Source organism: Lithobates pipiens, unplaced genomic scaffold (assembly GCF_037356315.1).
Source record: "Lithobates pipiens isolate NorthernLeopardFrog02 unplaced genomic scaffold, aLitPip1_a1.2 Scaffold_8, whole genome shotgun sequence".
NCBI classification, from domain to species: Eukaryota; Metazoa; Chordata; class Amphibia; order Anura; family Ranidae; genus Lithobates; species Lithobates pipiens.
Window position 1 is genome coordinate 80344774 of NW_027507903.1, and position 22823 is coordinate 80367596.

The window sequence follows — 22823 nt, forward strand, 5'->3', positions numbered from 1 at the left end:
CTAGGGACAAAAAGGATGTGAAATGATTTCATACAGTAACGTAATCTGTAAGATTATAGTGTACTGTATGTGTTATGAATTTTTTGAATTTGCCGCTGGACTCCGCCCCCATGCATCTCGATGGTCTCAGGGAACGGAGCCTGGCACACAGAAGTATTGGGTTGGAGGACAGAGCCCTCAGACAGAGTGGAGGGACATCGCAGGATTCTGGGGACAAGGTAACAAGTCCTGGGGCAACCGACGAAAATAGACTCTGGACTGCCACACTCTTCAGAAGAACCACCTTTCTTTATTGGAAGATCACATCAAAACTCGGCAGACAAAGAAAAAGCTTTTTCTTTGTCTTCTTTATTGGAAGATCACATCAAAACACAGCAGACAAAGAAAAAGCTTTTTCTTTGTCTGCTGTGTTTTGATGTGATCTTCCAATAAAGAAAAGTGGTACTTCTCAAGAGTGCGGAGTCCAGAGTCTATTTTCATCTGTTGCTGTCGGCAATTGCCAGCACCTGTGGCTTCCGGGCCAAGAGAACCGTTCACATTCTGTACGTGTGCTCCTGGAGCGGTGGGACTTTTTCTTCTCTGCATAACAATTTCTGGGGACAAGAAAGCTGCACCAGGATCCTGCAATGCAATCCCGAGTGTGGCTTGGAGAGGTTAAGGTAAAGTAGTTCTAAAGCCTGAAGATTTTTTTTTTTTTAAGATCACAAACAACAAACTTTGAAAGTTTTACTTATCAAATCTCCTATACAATTGATTTTTGTTCCTCATTCCTTGTGATAATCCAGTGCTGCTTTTTGTAACATCTAAAATTCCATTAGTTGAAAGAAGAGCTAGTGTTCAGTACAAATCTACTTAACAGATTAACACGGCCTAGCCATATTTACTCTGAGCCTCTGAATAATGACCAATGTTTTCTCTTTTCTTTTGCACAGGAAATAAGTACATTTCTGACTACAAACAGTTATGTGAAGAAAGCATCTATATTCCATACTCATGTGCCAGAGGGTCGAATTGGAAGCCACATCTACATGTATGAACGGGACCTGAACTGAAGGAGGGTGACGTTTTGGGTCATGCTGTATGTCCTCGTAAGGGGATAAGATCTTTTGTAGGCCCAACTAAATAGAACATAAAGATGCAATATTCTTATTGAAGTGACAATGCCATTCCTACAAACTTACCTCAATTCACTTGATCACTGTGATGCAAAGATAATATTTCTATGAGGCTTAGCAGCCTGGGGACTCAAAGCACTTCTCAATTGGTATTGGGATTTTTGAAGAGATGGATTTGTCAGATGTTGCTATATGAGTGGACAGATGTGGTTTTAAAAACGCCCAGAGGGTGCTTTCTGGACAATGGATAGCAGAACGTTCCATATTGTGAGCGGTGTGTGATGGAATACAACAATACAAAATGTAGTTTTCTTTTCGGGGGGGGGGGGGGGGGGGAGGAGGAGGAGAACTACATCTCAAATAGTTTGCCCTTCGAATTACCTAATCAAGCAAGAGCCACAAATCAAAGTCGCTACTGGATACACGTGTGTGTGTGTGTGTGTGTGTGTGTGTGTGTGTGTGTGTGTGTGTGTGTGTGTGTGTGTGTACATTTCTGACAAAGAAAACAAAAAGATGATTTTAAATAAAGTTATTTTTTATTTTTTTTTATTCAGTGTCTTATTGTTCCTGCAAACACTGAAAACCAATTTTATTTTATTTTTTTCTGAACCGCAAGAAATGAAATGAGAACATTACAAATTAGCGAAAAATTCTGTTAATAGGAAAAGAAACTGAACACTGCACATCTATTAGCACAGAAACACATCAGACAATTATTTGTTGTGATTCGGGGATCATAGATGACACGGAGTCATGCAAGCAACCAAAAGTAATCTGTTCATTACTAAATGAAAATCTTAGCAAAGCTTAAACAGATTTCACAACAGAGAACACCAGCCACTTAGAGCCAGGATAACAGGATGGGGGGGGGGGGGGGTGTCATTTAGAAATAAAGGCACAAGGAGAGACAGTGCAGTGTCTGAGATGAAATAACAGGGGGACAATACACGGGACAAGTTGATTGTACAATCAATTTCCTTTAGCTCTACCAATTACTATGTATGGCAAGAACCAGCCTGATTGGATACAAATTGAATGGCTTATTTAAATAGGCCCTCACCCTACATAGTTTTGGTTAATCTAAAATCGATTGTGCAATCAGATTGCAAAGCGTATGGCCAGCCTTGCTTACAGCTTCAATTGTAAAATTCTCATCTAGTAGTTTACCAGTACACCACAACCTGTATATATATATATATATATATATATATATATATATATATATATATATAAAACATACTCCCAACAATTAGAATTTTATGCTTTTAAAATGAATTTAAAGAAAAATATTTGGAGAACTGACACAAAATATGTCAAAAATGCTGAGGGGTCACAGTGTTACCCATTCCCCCGATCATGGGATGACACAGAAATCACAAATTTGCAGTAAGAATCTGTCCATCGCTGTGCCTTTCTTTGGAAGTCCCCCACAGTTTCTCTAACATTAAGAAATGGGAAAGGTTTAAAAATGTCCACAGTAACCAACTGCATATCTTGGCTCTAAGGCTAACTATATGATTGAAAGTGATTCATGCTATTCAATATTTTGGATCAAAGGGCAACTGCCCTAATTCTATTTCAACATTCACCATGTGTCTTCCATTGGCACGCCCATGCTTATGCCATTTACCTTCCCTTTTAAATCGTGCTTGATTCTTCTGTTCATGTTTTCTCTCTTTGTAAGCGGGTATTTTTTCAGGTTTCCTAGAAAACGACAGTAATTACAAATATAGAAAAGTAGTCACGCATGCTAATTAATGCGCATTATTAAAACACAGTAACAGACCTGAGTGGTATGAATAGCCCAACAAGTGGAACCCCTTCCTGGAAAACAGCTGAAACCACAGTGGGTATTTGTGAGTCTGTTCAGTCAGCCTGGTAATTTACAAACCTGTGACCTAAAGCAGTAATTCTCAATCCTGTCCTCAAGTACCCCCAACAGGCCATGTTTGCAGGTTTACCTTTTATCTTGCACCGGTGCTTTAAATCTGAGTCAATTGTTTGGTATTTTGGACAGCTATTTTATCTAAGGGCCAGTTCACACCAGATGCAGTTCCGTTTTTTCTGCACCAGAAACTGACTGCATGGTGTGAACTAGAGCCATTGGAATACATTGAAAACACTGCATGCATTTTTAGTGCAGAAAAAAGCGCACGGAACTGCGTCTGGTGAGAACTGGCCCTAAGAGAAATTCCCAAAAATGGCCTGTTGGGTACTTGAGGACGAGATTGAGAACCACTGACCTGAAGCACATCCAGGCAGACTGCCAATTTTCTGGTTCAGTTTTCAGAGTTTTCTTAACTTTACCAGCCTACTATAAGCTTACCATAAATTATATAATTTTCTTGTACAATTTTCCTTTAGATTTACCAAAACCATATAATATGAGGTCACACCTAAACACTTTCAATTTGTATTCAATCGGGCAGGCCCTTGTACAACATAGTTGAAGGTATGTAAATCTAAAAGGAAATGTTCTAATTTAAGGCTGACCATAGATGGGTTGAATCTCAGCCAGTTGATTCAAACTGTGTGTGGGCAGGCTGAATGTACCAAGTTGATCAACTTGGGTACAACAGCCTGTCAGATTTACTTGAGAGTATCGCTAGCGGTTGCTATAGCGGCTAGCAATAAATCACTGTGTTCCGTAGTTGCAGGAAAGAAATCCACACCGTCTATGGCCTGCCAAAAGCTGCTTTCACATTGCTCCATTGCAAAAATGTAAAAATCCCATTTCGTTGAGTTTTACATCTGTGAAAAAAAGGACACATGACTTCAAAAAACTCAACCATTTGTTTTATGTGTTTTCTATTCAATTTAATGGGGAGGTGTGTTTTTATTGTTTTTTTAAAGCCCTACAGCATGCTGGACTTTTAAAAACGCAACTGACCGGTGCACAGAGCTCCATAGGATTTAATAGTCATGCATATATATAGATTTTTTTCTGCTTTTGGAAGAAAAACTAAATAGTGTGGAAGGGGCCTAACTGGACAATAAAAAAATAAATAAAAAAATAAATAAAAAAATAAATAAAATAAAAAATCAGCAATCACTGTCCAACTTTGTCTAATGAGCAAACGGGTGACACATGAAGCAGTAATGCTGAACCAACAATTGGGCAGTCATTTTCTTGGCTATGCAGTGTGGAACAAATGTGACTCATGAGAGAAGCTGAACAAAAATAACAAATTAGCAGATGCCTGTTCCTATAATGTTTTTTTTCTTTTTTGCTGGTTAACTGGAGTTCTTTTTAAATTTGGCATTAGCTGTTCTCTCTATGGGTTTTTTCAATCTGCATTCATAAATCTTGAACGTCTTAAAAGAGAGTAATAACTGGAAATGCATAATTTTGGGCCTACCATGTTCATTTTTGAATACACCAGACCTTCAGTAGGCTGATTCCTAAAAGGAAGGATGGTGACAGAAGTAACCCGGCTTCCACTGCAGGCATGTTGTCAGTTACTACAGGGTGCCATTTTAATTAACGGCAATGCAACACACGTTGGAATATGTGTCTTAACACACAATGCATAAGTGTGATGTGTGCCCAAAGGATATACAGTTGTGATAAAAATAATAGAGCGTTTAAAAAAGTAAGTAAAGCTCACAATTTTTTTTTTCACAATCTCAAACATTTACTGTATAAACTGAAAAATGCTTGAACATGTATTTAGCTTTCCTGTGAAGCACTGAATTAATATTTAGTTGTATAAGCACTGTTCCTGAGTACAGCTTCACATCTGTTTTGTATGGAGTCGACCAACTTCTGGCACCTGTGAACAGGTATTCTAGCCCACGATGATTGCACTACATGCCGCAATTCCTCTATTTTTGGGGGTTTTACCTCAAACAGCATTTATGATGTCACCCCACAAGTTTTTTTTATTGCATTAAGGTCCAGGGATTGGGCTGGCCACTCCATAATGTTAATCTTGTTGGTCTGGACCCAGGACGCTGCTTGCTTGCTGGTGTGTTTGGGGTCATTGCCTTGTCGAAATACCCATTTCAAGGGCATTTCCTCTTCAGCATAAGGCAACGTGACCTCAAGTATTTTGATGTATTCAAAGTGATCCATGATCCCCGGTATGCAATAAATAGGCCCAACTCCATAGTATGAAAAACATCCCCATACCATGATGCATTCGCCACCATGCTTTCACTGTCCTCAGTGTACTGTGGCTGGAATTCAGTGTTTGGGGGTCACCTGACAAACTGTCTGCGGCCCCCTAGACCCAAAAATAACAGTCATCGGCCCACAATATATTGCGCCATTTCTCTCTAGGCCAGTCAATTGTAACCTCTTCAGCACATGCGGGTTTTTCAATAATGGAACTATGCGGGGGCCTCTTGCCTACAGCCTGGCTTCACATAGGCGCCTTCTAATTGTTACAGTACTCACACGTAACTTTACACCTTCTTTCATCACCCTGGAGCTGATCATTGGCTTCTTTGCTATTCTTCAATCCATTTGAATGGTAGTTTTCTGTATTCTTACACTTCTTTCTTTCTGGCTTTGGTTACCATTTTAAAGCATTTGAGATAATTTTAGAAGAGCAGCCTATCGGTTTCTGCACTTCTTTGTTTTCCCTTCTACAACCAACTTTATAATCAAAATACGCTGTTCTTCCAACCAAAGTCCAACGTCCCATTTTACTTATTTATATTTTCAGAGGTAAATGCACTATACATAGCATGTACAACATTTACTGCCTTTCTCCTTAAATAAGGGCCACCTGTTTGAGTCTGGTCTGTTTTATTTTCTATTAATCTACTACACCTACTAGTAAATTATTATTATATGTAGAAATATAAATTTATACCAAAAAACGGTGATTGCTCTAGTTAGTGATGGTTGACTGCCATTATTTTGAACATAACATATTAGATTGTAACAGGCATAACTACAAATCATAGTGCTGCCCTACTAATTCACTCTGCAGTACCTGGCAGTGTCAAGTATGTGTCACTGATCATAACAAAGTATACTTAAATCAAGGGTAGGTGGCAGGAGAATTGACAACATAGTCAGTACACTACTAGAGACCAGTGCTTTAGATTTACATCAGATCAGTCATAACTTTACTGACAGGTTAAATAACATTGATTATCTTGTTACAATGGTATCTAAAAGTGGTGGGATATATTAGGCAGCAAGTAACCATGTTGTCACTGAAGTTGATGTGTTGATAGCAGGAACATGCACTATGGGAAGAAGGTAAACCAGTAGAAGCAGTGTGGTGTTGTGGGCAATATTCTACTAGGAAAGCTTAGGTCTTTTCATTTATGTGGATGTTACTTGACACGTACCACCTACCTAAACTTTGTTGCTGACCAAGTACACCGCTTCTTGGAAACAGTATTCTTGGGTGGCAGTAGCCTCTTTCAGCAGAATAATGCACCCTGCCACACTGTAAAAATGGCTGCGGAACAGGAGTTTGAGGTATTGACTTGACTTGACCTCCAAATTCTCCAGATCTCACTGCACTCAAGCATCTGTGGGATGTGCTGGAAAAACAATTCCAATCCATGTGACCTTGCAAAGTAAGGGTGGTTTTGGCAGGAAAAATGGGGGCCTACTCTATATTAGGCAAGGGGTCAAAGTTATAGCTGATCAGTGTAAGTTACAGATGTAGAAGCAATAAGAATAATCATTTAATTCCACACAAATTACGGTAATGCAAACGTCTACTTTTTGTAGAGATAGAAACCAGTGGTTCTCAACCTTTCTAGTGCCATGACGCCTTGATAAAAATTTCCCAAGTTGTGGGGACCCCTCACAGTAAAATTATTTTTGTAGCGTGGATTGTCAACACACAAGGCTAGTAATTTGCACCCCTAACCTGTGGACATTTAGTGCTCCCTAAATCCCGTCCACTCGTACAAAACCCCTTATGGTACGTTTTAGGCTGTACCACGCTTACTCTTTATTCTCCCTTTTTTTCCCTTTTTATTCTTTCTCCATCCTAATTTCTTGTTTTTATCCCCACCTCCCTCTATCCTCCATTCTTTCTCTCCCTTTATCTTTGTTCCTACCCCTCTTTCCTTCTCTTTATTCCTTCTCTTACTCCTTGTTGTGGGGGGGGGGGGGGGGGGGTAGTTCTGTTGAGTCAACTTAGGTGCTCTTGATCAAGGTCATCTGCTGATCTGAGAATTGTAGTGGGGACTTTTAATGGCAACTATAATCACAGGCAGTGTTACGGTATCTCTGGCTCCATGTTGGTTTGCAGCAGAGACACCTATTACAAAATCAGGAGATAGGGTCTCCTCCAGCCCCTCCCACTCCACGTTCCTCACCAGTCAGCTGACCTCCAGTATCCACCCCCTGCCATGCCCTAAACTGAAAGGACGGCCGCAGCCTGCAGGGACAGCCCACCTGGGAAGTCGCAAAAAGGTTGGCAAAGTGGCACGACGGGCTCCAGGAACCGCCCGGGATTCAGCAACACCTGACGGGTCACAACCCACAGGTTGTGAAACTCTGCTATAATCCAAAGCGGTCTTATAAGATGGTTAGCTGAGGATAAAGTCTAACATTTTGTACTGCATTAGGCATACCAGGTGAATTTAAAAAGTTAAAGTTTAGCATTTTTTTTTTTATGTGCAACGGTATGTATACCATTACCTGCAGGTGTCAGTTTCTGCTTCAAATCTTTTACTCTGTGCCTTCTCAGCTGTGGGATACCGTTCCTAGCAGCTATCTTCTAGCACAAAGTTAACTGCAGGTCCGGCTACACTAAAAGGTTGCATGGCTTGCCACCCCCCTGTGCCCTCTCTGTCACTCACAGAATTCCTCTTCCTACAATCATGGGCATCTTGTTTATTTGATTGGGTAGTGCAGCAGTTGAATGACAGGTCTCCGCCAATTCACAGAATGCAATGTTTGACACTAACTCTCTTAGCGAGACAGAGATATACGGGTTTTACTCCTTTCCATTCCGCTTCCGCTTCTCGCTCAAAGGAAGACCGGAGATTGGAGGCTGGTCATCAACTTGAAATTCACATGGAAAGGTTCCAGGTGGTGTCTTTGCACACTATTCTCCAAGCAGTGCAACCATGGGACTGGATGTTATCAGTGGACCTGAAGGATGACTTTCTACACATTTCCATTCTGCCATCATTCCAAAGATTCCTCAGGTTCACAGTGGACAAAGAACATTTTTAATTCATCTTCCTGCCTGTGGGGCTCTTTACCGCTCCATGGACCTTTTATGAAGGTCCTGATTGCTGTCCTAGCACTTCTGCGGGAACAGGGGCTCCAAGTCCATCATAATCTGGGCAACATTTTGCTTCTAGCCCAAGACTGAATTCAACATCTATCTCAGAGGAATAAAAAACTCTTTTGGACAACCTAGGAAGGGTTGGCTGTATAGTAAATTTCAGGAAGAGCCAGCTAGAACCCACCCAGAGTATCAACTATTAAATTAACAATGTCGGCTTCCCAGTGCTTAAGCCTCCTGGGTACAATGGCCTTTTGTATCCCAATGGTTCTATGGGCCCACTGGCACCTTAAAGGTTCCCCCCAGATGTGCAAGAGGTTATGGTGATAGATATGCGAAAGAACCCTTCCTCAACCACAAGATATCCAGGTTTCTTTTTCACTACGCTTGCCCGTTGGCCAAGATCAAAGATTATGCTTTTGCCACCAATACCTCTGGTCATGAGGTGCCTGTTGGAAAGGTTCAAGATGATAGCCATCCTAACCTGCAGGCCCCTCAGGCCATGATTTTAACCTGGCCATGGAACTCAGTCTCTGCCTACCAATTCAGCTCTCTATCTTTCCACAACTTCTGTCCCAGGGAGAGCTTCTCCATCCTTAGTTGGCACGTCTCACTTTTCAAGCATGGAAGCGGAGAGGAAGGGTTAGAGAACTTGGGTTGCCTTCCAATAGTATTATAATAGGGACCCTTTAGAAGTCCAAGAAGCCTTCAACGGTGTTTATTCCTGAATCTGTGACGGATTCATAGCATTTGCAGCAAGTCAGAACTTCAACCAGCATAGTCTGGAGCTTTCCCAGCTGTTCTTTTTTTTTTCCTGCAGATGGGTCTGGATTTGATCCTTGGCTTCATTTTCATAAAGATTCAAGTTTTGGACATTCTGGCCTTCACCAGAAACAGATGAGCATGTGACCAGCTAGTAGAGCAGTTCATGAAGACAGTCCTTAAAACAAAAGCCTCTGAAAAGCTACCCCTTTGCTCCTACAGAGACCTGTTCCCTGTGGGACATTATGTTAAAAAACTGTGTTCTTGGTGGCTATAACTTCAGGAGACAGAGTCTCAGAGCTGCAGGCGCTAAAAGTTGTAGAACCGTATATCCTATTCTTCCCTGACCCGGTGGTACTTAGACTACTCCAGACATGTATCTCAAAGGGTATCTTCAGTCTTCCACCCTGCAAGCTTCTATAACACAGCCCAATATTTCTGAACATGCGAACTGTTCAGATTTCAAGTGTATCTGTTATAGTTTTTTATTTAGCAAACTAATAGCAGCATTAAATATTATTATTAGGGTTAAACAAATTGACCCACCTTTGTTTAGAGTTAAGAGTCACTCATTTTCTCGCTATTCGTAGCATGTGTTTCAAAAGACACATTCAAAGCAATGTGTCTTCTAACCAATTCCCGCCCGGCCGTCATTATGCTATAGGCCGGGAGAGAAGTGGTTCCATTACCACACGATCAGCTGTGTCCAATCACAGCTGATCACGATGTAAACAGGAAGAGCCGCGTATTGGCTTTTCCTCACTCACGTCTGACAGACACGAGTAGAGGAGCGCTGATCTGCTGCTCTCCTGCTGGGAGGGGGGGGGGGGGGGGGTGTATGATTTATCAAAGCAGACCACCAGGGATACCACCACTGATCTGTGCCCAAAACTGATGGCAATCAGTGCCCTCAAATGGTGCCAGTCAGTGCCCAGTAATAATGCCTGCCAGTGCCTCCTCATGAGTGATGCCTATCAGTGCCACCCATAAGTGTCTATGAGTACCCATCAGTGCAGCCTTTAAGTGCCTATGAGGTTAGGAACAAATCTTTTGGAGGAAAACATTAGGTTTTGCATTTTGTAATATTATTTCTCAACAAAAACAAACTAAATCTCTTACACTGATCTTTTTCAGAGAATCTCAAATACATCTTTATCACAGCTCAAGGTTTACAAAAGGCCATGTAGGAATTTTTCTGTGGCAAATGTTCTGCTGCAAAAACACTTTTCCCTTTTTCTTTTTTTTCTTTATCCTTTTCTGAGCACATATCTAATTGTATTAATAAAGTACAAAATGGACCCCTTTGTGACTTTTGTACTCACAGGTTTTTCTGTGGGTATCAAGCTGACTAAAATCGGTGGTGAAATTAATTCTGCATAACTCACCTATTTCTAATCAGTATTATTATTACGGGGTATGCCTGATTTATTCCTAAATTGTTCTGCCTGCAGTTCAAGGTCTCCCAAATTAATTTGCATGCTGGGCCAATGACTGACCCTCTATCAAACAAGGCTGCTTCCAAGTAATTGCTATTGGACAATGGAAATGCAATAGGAGGCCTGACAGAACCTTGAAAAATCTCTGGCCCTTGTTGCAGAATGCAAGTTTGGCTTGTGAGATCATGGACTACAAGCATATACGCAGCATTAATATTTAGGATGGATATTAGTTTGCTTACTAAAATCTTTTGACAGCATCAATATGTTGACATTTTAAAGCATTAAGTATAAACCAACCTTGGTCCATATGGTATGGAATAAGCACTCCCAAAGAAATGTCTGTAAACAAATTCGTCAAGGTCTTCAAAGACTCCTCCAGTGTTAGTCTGATATTCCTTCATATCCTCAAGGTAATCTTCAACATCATTCACAAAATCAGTAAATAGCATCTGATCATGAATAAAAACACCATTATGAAAAAATGTACTAATGAATTGCTCTAGTTCTTTCCAGTGTCGGAAATCATCCACTTGCTCTTGTAAATATACTTGCATCAAATCGTGGAATTCTTCTACTGTCACAGGATCCAGCACCTTGTTGAAGAGACTAATTGATTCTTGGCGAGCACATTCAAAAACATCAGAACAACACTTTTGCTGGTGGCTTTTGGTCTTTTGATCATTATTCAATGGCTGGGTGGATTCATCTTTAAAGTCCTCTGTTTTAGGAGCATCATGTGAGCTTTTGTACTTGTGCTCAGTGGCTGTTGCTTTGTTGGGAAAAGTCTTCTCAAAGCCAGGCTTAAATTCTCGGCGTACAGTATGTGCTTCTTTAGATTCCTCCCTTCGTCTGTCTGCATGTTTTCTGTAGCGGTTTTTGTCAAACATGCCTTTAGTGGAGTCTTTAAAGTGACGGAATGTTGTCTTCACTGAATCTGAGAATTTCTTCAAATTCTCCTTCACTGCTTCTTTTGCCTGTTTGATTTTTTCCTTATGATGTCTCACAAAGTCTTTGGTTGAATTTTTCACTGCATCAAAAGTATCTTTAACTGAGCTAAAAAATGTGGATTTACTGTTCTTTTTTTGTTTGCTTGATTTACCGTCATTAGAATTTGACTCTGGACGAGTATGTGGATCTTTGCCATCTTTTTTCTCATTCTGTTCTTTTGCTTCAATGTAAAGCCGTTCCCACAAATCTGACCTCTGCTGCTCAAAATTTAGTTTCTTTTCTAACTCGGAAAGACGGTTTTTCAAGTGTTCAATCTCTTCATTACTCTTAATAGCATCATAGGTGACACTAGAAGCTCTCCGATTGCTTATCTCTTCAAGCTCCACCTTTAGAGAGTCTGTAATTTGTCTCTCGCTGTCAAGTTCTTTCCGGAGAACCTGGGCTTCAGTTAGCAATGCTTCCTTCTGTGTTCGAAAACTGCGGATATTTCGCCGTTCTTTTAAATGTTCGTTCAGCTTCTGACTTTCATACTGTACTGTCTCATGCCTTCCATTTTCTTCTAGGTTTCTTATCTGTTCTCTCAATTTCCTTAGTTCCTCTTTAAGAGAAGATAAAGCTTGCTCTTCTTTTTCTAAGGACTCCCTAAGATGCTGGTTTTCCCGAGCCAGATTCCCATTTTGCACTTCTGTTGTTTTTAAGCTGGTTGCCAGGTCACCCGCCTCTAACTGCAACATACAAAGGAAAGCACACTTGGTGTGTATCTGTTTTTTTTTTTTTATCCAATTTTACATAATGTTCCACCTTATAGTTTTAGAATTAATATTATAGTCTGCTTTTACATCACAAGAACGATAGTTATAAGGACTTAATGGGGTCTTTAGCTTATTTAAAGGGACACCAAAGTATTTTATTTCATAAATCAAACACAAAATAACATATCTTACATGTATTATCTGTTATTTCTATAAACTGCTCCTTTAACCACTTGTGGACCGCCCACCATACAAATATTACGGCAGGGCGGCCGCTCTGTGACAGATCATGTACTTAGTACATGATCTGAAACTTCTGGGTCTGGGGCTAGTGCGCCACTGGCAGCTCACCGATTACACAGAACACAGGCAGAGCGGCAATCTGCCTATGTAAACAAGACAGACTGCCATTCTGTCAGAAGGGAAGGTATTGATTCTGTGTCTCTACAAAGCAGTAACATGGATCAATGCCTTCTCCTAGTCAAAGCAACTCCCACACAGTGAGAAAGCACAGGCTAGGCACGCAGTTAACCCTTTGATTGCCCCTTTTAACCCCCTTCCCAACCAGTGTCATTAGTACAGCGACGGTGCATATTTTTTTAGCACTGATCACTGTATTAGTGTCACTGGTCCCCCAAAAGTGTCAGTGTCAGATTTGTCTGCTGCAATATCGCAGTCCCGCTATAAGTCGCTGATCACCGCCATTACTAATATTATATATATATATATATATATATATAAAACACACACACACATTATATATAACACACACACCATAGATCCCATAATTTGTAGATGGTATAACTTTTGCACAAACTAATCAATATATGCTTATTGGGATTTTTTTTACCAAAAATATGTAGCAAATACACACTGGTCTAAATTGATGAAGAAATTTTATTTTTTACATTTTTTATTGGGTATGTTTTATAGCAGAAAGAAAAAATTGGTTTTGTTTTTTTCAGATACCACCAAAATAAATCTCTATTTGTGGGGGGTGGGGGGACAAAGCTTTTATTTGGTTACAATGTCGCACGACCGCCCAGTCATTAAGGGGGGGGAGTGAATCTTCCCGAGGTCAAGTGGTTAAGTTTACTTTTCATATTGTCTTCTGGCCACATTGACACACTTCCCGTACTATCTTTGCCCCCTTGTTTTGCTTTGCACCTATTAAGGTTCTTTTGCAGTAAACCCAAGGAAGCAATGAATCCTTTGTAGTGAATCAATATGTTTTTAGCAAACAAAAATGCTATATATATTAATTATTATGATTACAAGAATACAGTAAATGACAGAGATTACAAAATATGCCTACAATGTGCAAACACTGTCCACATGCTTTCTAACAAATAAGCATACACAATGTATGCAATTGGTGGTATACTAAACTACTACTCTACTTAAGGCGGAGCTCCACCCAAAAGGGGAAGTTCCACTTGTTTGCACCCCCCCCCCCCAACCCTGGTTTTGACGGGTACTGGCTTCCACTTCAGGCTCAGATGGCCACAGCGATCTGAGGTGAAATTTCGCCTCCCCTCATCCCCTGCAGTCTTTTGGGACACATCACAGTTCCCAGAAAACGACGGGAACATTCACAAGGCGCAGTGCGGCTCACAAATGCACAGTAGGAGACCAGCTATGAAACTGCAAGGCTTCACTGCCCATTTCCCTTACTTGAGATTCCGGCTCCTGCACCCGAAGCCGACTGAAGAATTGGTTCGGGTGCAGACATTGCGGGATCCCTGGACAGGTAAGTGTTCTTATATTAAAAGTCAGCAGCTACAGTATTTGTAGCTGCTGACTTTTCACTTTTTGGATCCTTCCTTCTCAGGGTCCTGCAAACAAGTGTTCCTTTATCTTCCAACACATGGCTTATTCAAGTCCCTTTGGCTCCCCCTATTTTCCTGTAGCATCACTTCCTGTCCTGAGCTCTTCGACAGATTTGTTAGCACATGAACAGGGGAGGCCTAGCTTCTAAAAAAAATACATGGTCATCATTGTGTATTTATGCTATAAAAATCACTAAAATAGCCATAGCAACACACCCCTGTGCTGCCAGGATCCATAGAGTCACATGAGTCTCCTCCACACTACAACCCTGCATGCAGCCATTGTAAGTGCTGGACATATAGGCAGAGCTGAGGGACACAGACCAAAAGCCTTGCCCTTCCTCCTCCTATACAGCGGTGATTGACAACAGCTCTGTGTCCCTCCAGTACTGACCATGTGTGCAGCACTTGCAATGCAATGGCTGCACATAGAATTTTAGTACAGAGCAGGAGTGGACACTTAGAAGAGACTCATACAGGGCTCTATGGATCCTGGCAGCACAGGGCACAGAGAAAGTAAGGAGAGTGTATCAGCGCGGCCTGGGGACAATTTGAAACGTAAATTCAAGTGTAGGAAATTTATAGAAATAAGAGATAATACATGCAAGTTATGTTATATGTATCTGTTTTATGAACAAAAAAAGGGGGCAGTGTGTACAGCAAGTTTTTGTAAAGATTTTGACAAGCATTGTTCAGCTTAGTAGGCACTTTATTTGGATCTATCCAGCCCAAAGAGATGCATTAACACATGCACATAGTGTATTGCAATTTAGAAGAGGTGTGTTGGTTTTAGGGCCGCAACTAACAATTATTTTCATAATTGATTAGTTGGCTGATTATTGTTTCGATTAATCGATTGATAACCTTAAAAAAAAACCTGTGGTTTATAATTTAGTTAATATGTAAAGTTTAAAAAAAAGGCAATTTATTCTTAAATATCTCTATGCAGTGGTAAATATAAATAACCAACTACCGTATTTTTTGCTCCATAAGACGCACCTGACCATAAGACGCACCTAGGTTTTAGAGGTTGAAAACAAGAAAAAAAAAAATATTCTGAACCAAATGGTGTACTAAAATATTTTCCAGTGCCCATGAAATGCAGAGTGACCATTACCATAGAAAGTATTGGCAGAGTATTGGCAGGGTATGGAGGGGTATGGAAGGATGGCTGTGACTGCAATTGTCACAGGGCAGCGCTGTGGGCACTACAGATGCAGCCCACAGCACTGCTGCCATCCGATCTCTCCCCTCCACTGTACAGATCTGTACACAGAGGGGAGAGAGGAACCGGTGTCATTGTGACGCCGGTTTGTTTACAAGTGATCGCTACGTCATTTGACAGAGCGATCACATTGCAAACGGCAGGTGCGCCAAGATGGCCGCCGCTCCCGAGCTAGGCCGAAGCCGCGGAGTATAAATACGGTATATGGTTAGGGAGAAAAATCTCTAATCCACTCTGAGAATAAAAGACAGAAGAGATATACTGTGTATACTATTAGAGGAGATATACTGTATATACTATTAAAGGGTGAATCTGGTAAATATCATCAGACTCTGATCAATTTTTTTTTTATAAAAAAACAATGTCTGCCTTCAAAAAAAAATGTCATTTTAAGAACGTTCATTCGATTTTCTAATCGTAAGTGGGGTCAAATCGATGTTCATTTTCAACCACAGTGATGGGAAAATTTGGAAATAATAGAAAACTTCTTGGTCCAGGGAATTTTCAGACAGTGTATGTGGTTTTTGTTCATAAATTACATTCATTTTAAAAACAGAATGTTAAAAACAATTGAAAATTTCAAACCTTCTTTCATTCAGAAAGAATCTTTGTACAAAGATTTTTTGTCTGAATATTCTCATTTGAAAATTGATCCATGTGGCCAGCATAAGGTACGGTACAAATCTATGCAGTTTGCTTTTGATCGGTTTCTGCAGTGCTTTTTGCTGCTTGAGCAAGTGATTTTGCTGCGATTTGTGTTTTTGCATTTTTTTGGCCAATTTGTTGTTGGGCAGATTAAAAAACAAAAATTGCCTCAAAAACATATTACATGCTTTTCTACAGCTTCTCCATTAAAGTATATTGAACCAAAAAAGCACAGTTTTGTGTTAAAAAAAAGTCCCTGACCCTTTCCAAATACACAGCGGCTGAAAAAAGCATAGATGTGAATGTGTCCCATAGGAAACCTTATAAATGAACTGTACTGCGTTTCTGCAAAAAGCACTAAAAAACACATACATGTGAACCAGGTCTAAGACGTTTAATAACATAATGGGGTTCAAAAAAACTAAAATGATCCCTTTATAGTACAAAAAAAAAGCAAATAATCTCTACTGTAAGAGGTTCATTTTTTTTTTTTTTTTTTTTTTTTTTTTTTTTTTACTGTGGAACTGGAAAGTAATATTTACAGTAGCGATTATATGCTCTTTTTGTACTATAAAGGGCTAATTTTCATTTTTTTAACCCCATTATATGTTACTGGCCGATTAATCGATTATGAAAATAGTAATCGATTAATTTCATAATAGCTATCAATTAGTTGTTTCAGCCTTAGTTGGTTTAGTGCACTGGAGTGCCCTTTAAAGGCCAACTCCACCCTTTGCACTATGTTATGTTACACCCTTATTTTAGGATGTAACATGGTGCAAAAAGTTGCCTCCCCCCCATGACAGCGTACGGGTATTCTTCTCCCCCCACAACCACTGTCACTTTTGAAATTAGCCTGGCTGTCCAGGGCTCCACTGATCTTGGGTGCATTGCTTTGTCGTTACTGTGAAAAATGTGCGTTTGTTTTTTTTTTTTTTTAAAGGTGAACTTGGTGCTTGAAATGATGTGCCATGCCCTACTGCAAAGTATCAAAGTTTTTAATGGCAGAGCTGTCACTTTAAACAAGCAGCTAACAGGCTACAGCATACTTTTAATAAGCTTCAGGTAGACCTGAAACTTGCTAACAACTTGTTTAAAGTGACAGCACTGCCATTAAGATACGTGTCCAACCTCCCCAAATTGGAGTAGAATGGTACATTAAAAGCTTCAACCAAGCTGGTCAAAACCTGTTGAAAGCTTTTTCAAAGCCTGCTGTATACACTGCTTTTACACAAGCTAAAGCCTATGCAAACAAATCTTTAACATTTTCTAATTGTTTAATGTGTTTCCAGCTGAGTCAATTGTATCATCCATTCACATTGCATATTATTTTTTTGATATAATTTTTTTTTTATATATATATTATTTTATTTTTTTTGTGGTTGAACTGCATGGACTTAGGTCTTTTTCCAACCTAACTATGTAACATCTATCAGCGTGTTACCAAACAGCCTTTTACACTTACACTCGACCAGCTGCCTGGCTAGGGGAACCCTGCCAATCAAAGTGAAGTCATATTCTGTTTAACATTTTGCCATTAAAAAGATAATATATGCTATTTCTTGAGCTTACAATTTCATTTTTTTTGTTATATTTGCCATTACTCACGCACGCCGATATACGTCCTAACTTTAAAGAGGGATATATTTGTTATGGCAGCAGCTAGCTGCCATAACCCTGGTATCCTCTTCTTCAGTCGGCAGGCTGGTTTCCAATAACAGTGGTCTCTGTGGTGGATTCGCAGCAAGATCACTTTTATCGGCGGCGGGAGAGGGGCCCGCCACACTCTGGTGCCCTCCACCGCGCTCCGGAGCTGTCGGCAGTGACAGAGGTGATCGGATCCTCTTCTTTGCTGGGTATGGAGACGAGTGAGGGGAAGATGGCCCCCACCCGTCTCCATATCATTGCAGGGCGGAAGCGACGTCAAAACATCACTTCCACCCATAGCTCTTAAAGGGCCATTTTTTTTTCCCATGATGCTCATGCTCTCTGCAGTGTAGAAGAGCATCATGGGAAATGTAGTTCCAAAACATCTGGGGTGCCAAGGTTCGCCATCACTGCTCTAGGGTGTTACAACCCCCAAACATACATTTTTTTTTTTCTAAGTAATTTTCTAGCAAAAAATGTCTACAGTATTTATATTCAACATACACTCAACAGATAAAACAGGGGTCGGTTTTTCTATGAAATCATTCATTTTCTGTCCTCACGGAGATCACTTTGTGTGTGTGTGTGTGTGTGTGTGTGTGTGTGTGTGTGTGTGTATATATTTATATATATATATACATACATACATACATATACACACACACACTTATCTTATGAATTATGTTCTAATTATTTTATAGAATTTCTTTCCAAAATTTTTTCCTTTCATTTTTAGAATCTTGATAATAATAAATTTCAGCTTGTTTATCTCCTCTCATTTATACAATTTACAAGTAAACCATAAAAATATAAATAAAAATATTTTTCTTCAATAAACATCCATAAAGACTTACAAAAATACAGATTTTTTAAAATATACTACCTATTTTCCAGATTTAATCATTTTGCTGAATTCCGCATTAAATACAAGTAAAGTCAAATTACTGTAAATGAATTTTAACACCTCTGAATGATAGTCTTTGACTGATATCACATTGATACATGATCTTCCCCCTTGTATACAATATAGATTTCCTAATATATGTGCTCATCCAAACGTTGCTATTGCCACTGCTTTAAGAACCTATGATAAATTCTTCATGTACTGTATTGTGAATAATTCAGTGCTGCCCCCTAGATACATGACAAAGAAGTGAATTATTAACTAAGCAAATCATTTGGAGATCTCCTGAGCCTAATAGAGGCAGTACATTTCACCTCTGTGTAAAATGACGGCAAGTTCAAATACATTGAAGCAAGAAGAAAATCTGACCTCTATGCTTCATAAATCTCTAAGTTGCAGGAAGTAAAGGAATGCTGAACTGAAGGCTGTTACACTACAATGCATCACTGATTCAATGTATTCTAATCCAAATGGAATGTACTCACCTAAATCACCTTGTTAATGCTGGAATCTATTTCTCTGAAACCAACAATGTATTACATGATATTCCCACAGTTTTGTTGCTCTATAGACCAGGGCGGGGGGGGGGGGGGGGGGGTGTGAAAAAACAAAACAAAAAAACAAAACAAAAAAAAACACATCAAGCACCCTTACATCTGGGTGTTTAGCAGAGTCCCCACTCACATCAGGGTCCCCATCAGAGTCCCCAAACGTATATCAGAGCTGTATAAAATCCTGTAACAGAGTCCCCCCCCCCTATACAGGGTACCCATCAGAGGTCCTTTTACATCAGAGCCTACTATAGGAGTCCCTCCTTACATCAGGGTCCCAATCAAAGCCCCCCTTTCATCAGTGTCCCTATTGAATTCCCTCTATTCATTAGGTTCTCCATCAGAGTCCCCAATTACATCAGAAGTGATCATATACAACCTCTGCTGACCTTAATCCGCAATCAGTGCACATTGAGGATATGCCACTGATCTTAGCTGCGAGCTGGATAAATCTTGTAACAAAGCCTCCCCCACCCCCTTACATCAGGGCCCACATCCGAGTCCCACCTTACATTAGGGTTCCATCAGAGGCCCTTTTACATAAGAGTCTACAGTAAGAGTCCCACCTTACATCAGGGTCCCCTTCAAAGCCTCCCTCCCCTCCTTTACATCAGTGTCACCAATGGGGTCTCCCCTTACATTAGAGTCTCCATCAGAGTCTCCACTTAGATCAAGAGTGGAGACCATAGGCAGTCTCTGCTAACCTTAATCCTCGATCAGTACACATTAAGGATATGTCCCAAATCCTAGTTGCGAGCTGTAAAAAATCTCGCAGTAGAGTCCCCCCCTTATATCAGGGCCCACATCAGAGTCCTTCTTTACATTAGGGTTCCCATCAGAGGCCCTTTTACATCAGAGTCCAAAGTAGTTGGGTCCTCCCCTCCCCCCAATCGGGGTCCCCATCAAAGCCCCCCACCCCTCTTTACATCAGTGCCCTATTGGATTTCCCCCTTACATTAATGTCCCCATTTACATCAGAAGTGGAGACCACAGGCAGCCTCTGCTGACTTTAATCCTCAATCAGTGCACATTAGGACTGTCACTGATCCTGGCTGCAAGCTGGATAAAATCTTGTAGCAAGCTGGATTTGACCTGTGGGCCGTTGCCTCATGTTGCCTCTCTACTGCGCTTATATTTACTGTATACAATTTGTAATATATCTCACTGTAAATATCTTTACTCACTGGAGCCTATGCGTTACATCTCTGAAATACATGCACATTTCACTGTTTTTTATCCCTTTAAAGCCCCTGCAAGTACAGGCAAATACCCACTTATCTGCTAGAAATGCACTCAACAAGTAAATTCTATTGGGAAATTACAACACAGCATTTTTGTAGACTGAATGTTTTCAGCACTGCCCAGTTTTCTTTTGCCAAATTACCCAGACCGGCCTACTCCCCCATCCCCACAACATAAAGGCTAATCGTTTTTTAATATAAGGATAAAGGACAGCACAGCTGATGACTCTCCTTGAGATAACAAGGTACGTGAACACAGAACACCCCGAAATATATACCGTGTGTACACACAGTATAAGAAAAAAAGTATGAGAATAGATGTGGCGCTATACCTTATTAAACTCACTAAAAAATATAAAATATAAAATAATATAATATAAAATAAAATTGTACAAATTTTCCAGCTTGCTGGCTAATATTTTTTAAAACCAGCGAGAAACCTTGATGGACTGAATAGTAAAATCAAATCAATAAATAATAAAGTGCTGGGGGTTAATCCTTATTAAATAGTGAATGCAAAGTGAATATAAATTTTCCAGCATGCTAGTTAGTAAATACAATAAAACTGTACGGTCCACTCAAATTAGGTAAAGGTGAATAGATAAATATTTAAATAAATAATTAGTAAAACTATCATGAATCAATCAATACTCAATAGTGAAAACTACTAAAGTTGCTTGTGACTGTGATTGTAGCACAACAAAATGAATGGACACAAGGGGAACAATCAAAACTATATAAACGTGAATACTGGTGGGATGGTGGGTGTAAACACACTGTGTCAAATCTCAAAACATGCCAAAAATACCACAATATAAAAATAGAACAAATAGAAAATTAAATACAGATAAGAAATAAAAAATAAAAGATTAAAAAATGAGTCCAGAAAGTAAAAAGTAAAAAAATCTTGCGGTGACAAGTCAAATGTGAAAGTCCAATTGAATAAAGTTTAAAATTAATATTTAAACATGAAACGAATATTTGGTGGTGAAAAAGGTAAGTGAAGAAAGTGACTTCAATATTCGTTCGCAGTGAACGTTTGCAGTGAACGTTTATGGATTTTGCTCTCACCAGAGATATAACCCCGTCCGGGGTGGATCAGCCTCCACAGTATAAGCCACTGTGTCGCTTCTTGGGCTGTCTCTGCTATGCTGCTGGGGAGATCCCTCGTTCTTCCGTGGGGATGTTGTACCTCGTTTACATGTGATAGAAAAGAGGACAATCATTAGATGTGATGGCTGTATTAGTTTTCTTTTTTTTAGGCTTTTTTTCATCTGTTTTCACCTCTTGATTCAGCCAGTAATACACCTTCTGTATTAGAGTGCCTCCAATCTGCAATGACACAAACACACGACCTTCAGTCTGATGGACCAGGTAGCAACTGCTATTCCATTCAGTTCCCACCAGAAACAAAGGTCCAGAGACTGACCTTTGTTTCTGGTGGGAACTGAATGGAATAGCAGTTGCTACCTGGTCCATCAGACTGAAGGTCGTGTGTTTGTGTCATTGCAGATTGGAGGCACTCTAATACAGAAGGTGTATTACTGGCTGAATCAAGAGGTGAAAACAGATGAAAAAAAGCCTAAAAAAAAGAAAACTAATACAGCCATCACATCTAATGATTGTCCTCTTTTCTATCACATGTAAACGAGGTACAACATCCCCACGGAAGAACGAGGGATCTCCCCAGCAGCATAGCAGAGACAGCCCAAGAAGCGACACAGTGGCTTATACTGTGGAGGCTGATCCACCCCGGACGGGGTCACATCTCTGGTGAGAGCAAAATCCATAAACGTTCACTGCAAACGTTCACTGCGAACGAATATTGAAGTCACTTTCTTCACTTACCTTTTTCACCACCAAATATTCGTTTCATGTTTAAATATTAATTTTAAACTTTATTCAATTGGACTTTCACATTTGACTTGTCACCGCAAGATTTTTTTACTTTTTACTTTCTGGACTCATTTTTTAATCTTTTATTTTTTATTTCTTATCTGTATTTAATTTTCTATTTGTTCTATTTTTATATTGTGGTATTTTTGGCATGTTTTGAGATTTGACACAGTGTGTTTACACCCACCATCCCACCAGTATTCACGTTTATATAGTTTTGATTGTTCCCCTTGTGTCCATTCATTTTGTTGTGCTACAATCACAGTCACAAGCAACTTTAGTAGTTTTCACTATTGAGTATTGATTGATTCATGATAGTTTTACTAATTATTTATTTAAATATTTATCTATTCACCTTTACCTAATTTGAGTGGACCGTACAGTTTTATTGCATTTACTAACTAGCATGCTGGAAAATTTATATTCACTTTGCATTCACTATTTAATAAGGATTAACCCCCAGCACTTTATTATTTATTGATTTGATTTTACTATTCAGTCCATCAAGGTTTCTCGCTGGTTTTAAAAAATATTAGCCAGCAAGCTGGAAAATTTGTACAATTTTATTTTATATTATATTATTTTATATTTTATATTTTTTAGTGAGTTTAATAAGGTATAGCGCCACATCTATTCTCCTTCTTTCACCTATTTT

At 39.7% G+C, this 22823-nt stretch overlaps 2 protein-coding genes across 2 annotated transcripts in view; one reads left to right on the forward strand and one right to left on the reverse strand.

Annotated features, from left to right (window-relative positions):
- The window catches only part of PIGB (phosphatidylinositol glycan anchor biosynthesis class B), a 54315-nt gene extending 52651 nt beyond the window's left edge, over positions 1-1664 (forward strand). The window contains exon 12 of the mRNA XM_077468387.1: positions 933-1664. Coding sequence (XP_077324513.1) covers positions 933-1052 — 120 coding nt within the window. The 3' untranslated portion in view covers positions 1053-1664. The remainder of the gene's footprint in view (positions 1-932) is intronic.
- The window catches only part of CCPG1 (cell cycle progression 1), a 66677-nt gene continuing 45483 nt past the window's right edge, over positions 1630-22823 (reverse strand). The window contains exons 9-10 of the mRNA XM_077468386.1: positions 10828-12203; positions 1630-2819 (exon numbers count right to left, since the gene is read on the reverse strand). Of these exons, the coding sequence (XP_077324512.1) occupies positions 2654-2819; positions 10828-12203 (1542 nt within the window). The 3' untranslated portion in view covers positions 1630-2653. The remainder of the gene's footprint in view (positions 2820-10827; positions 12204-22823) is intronic.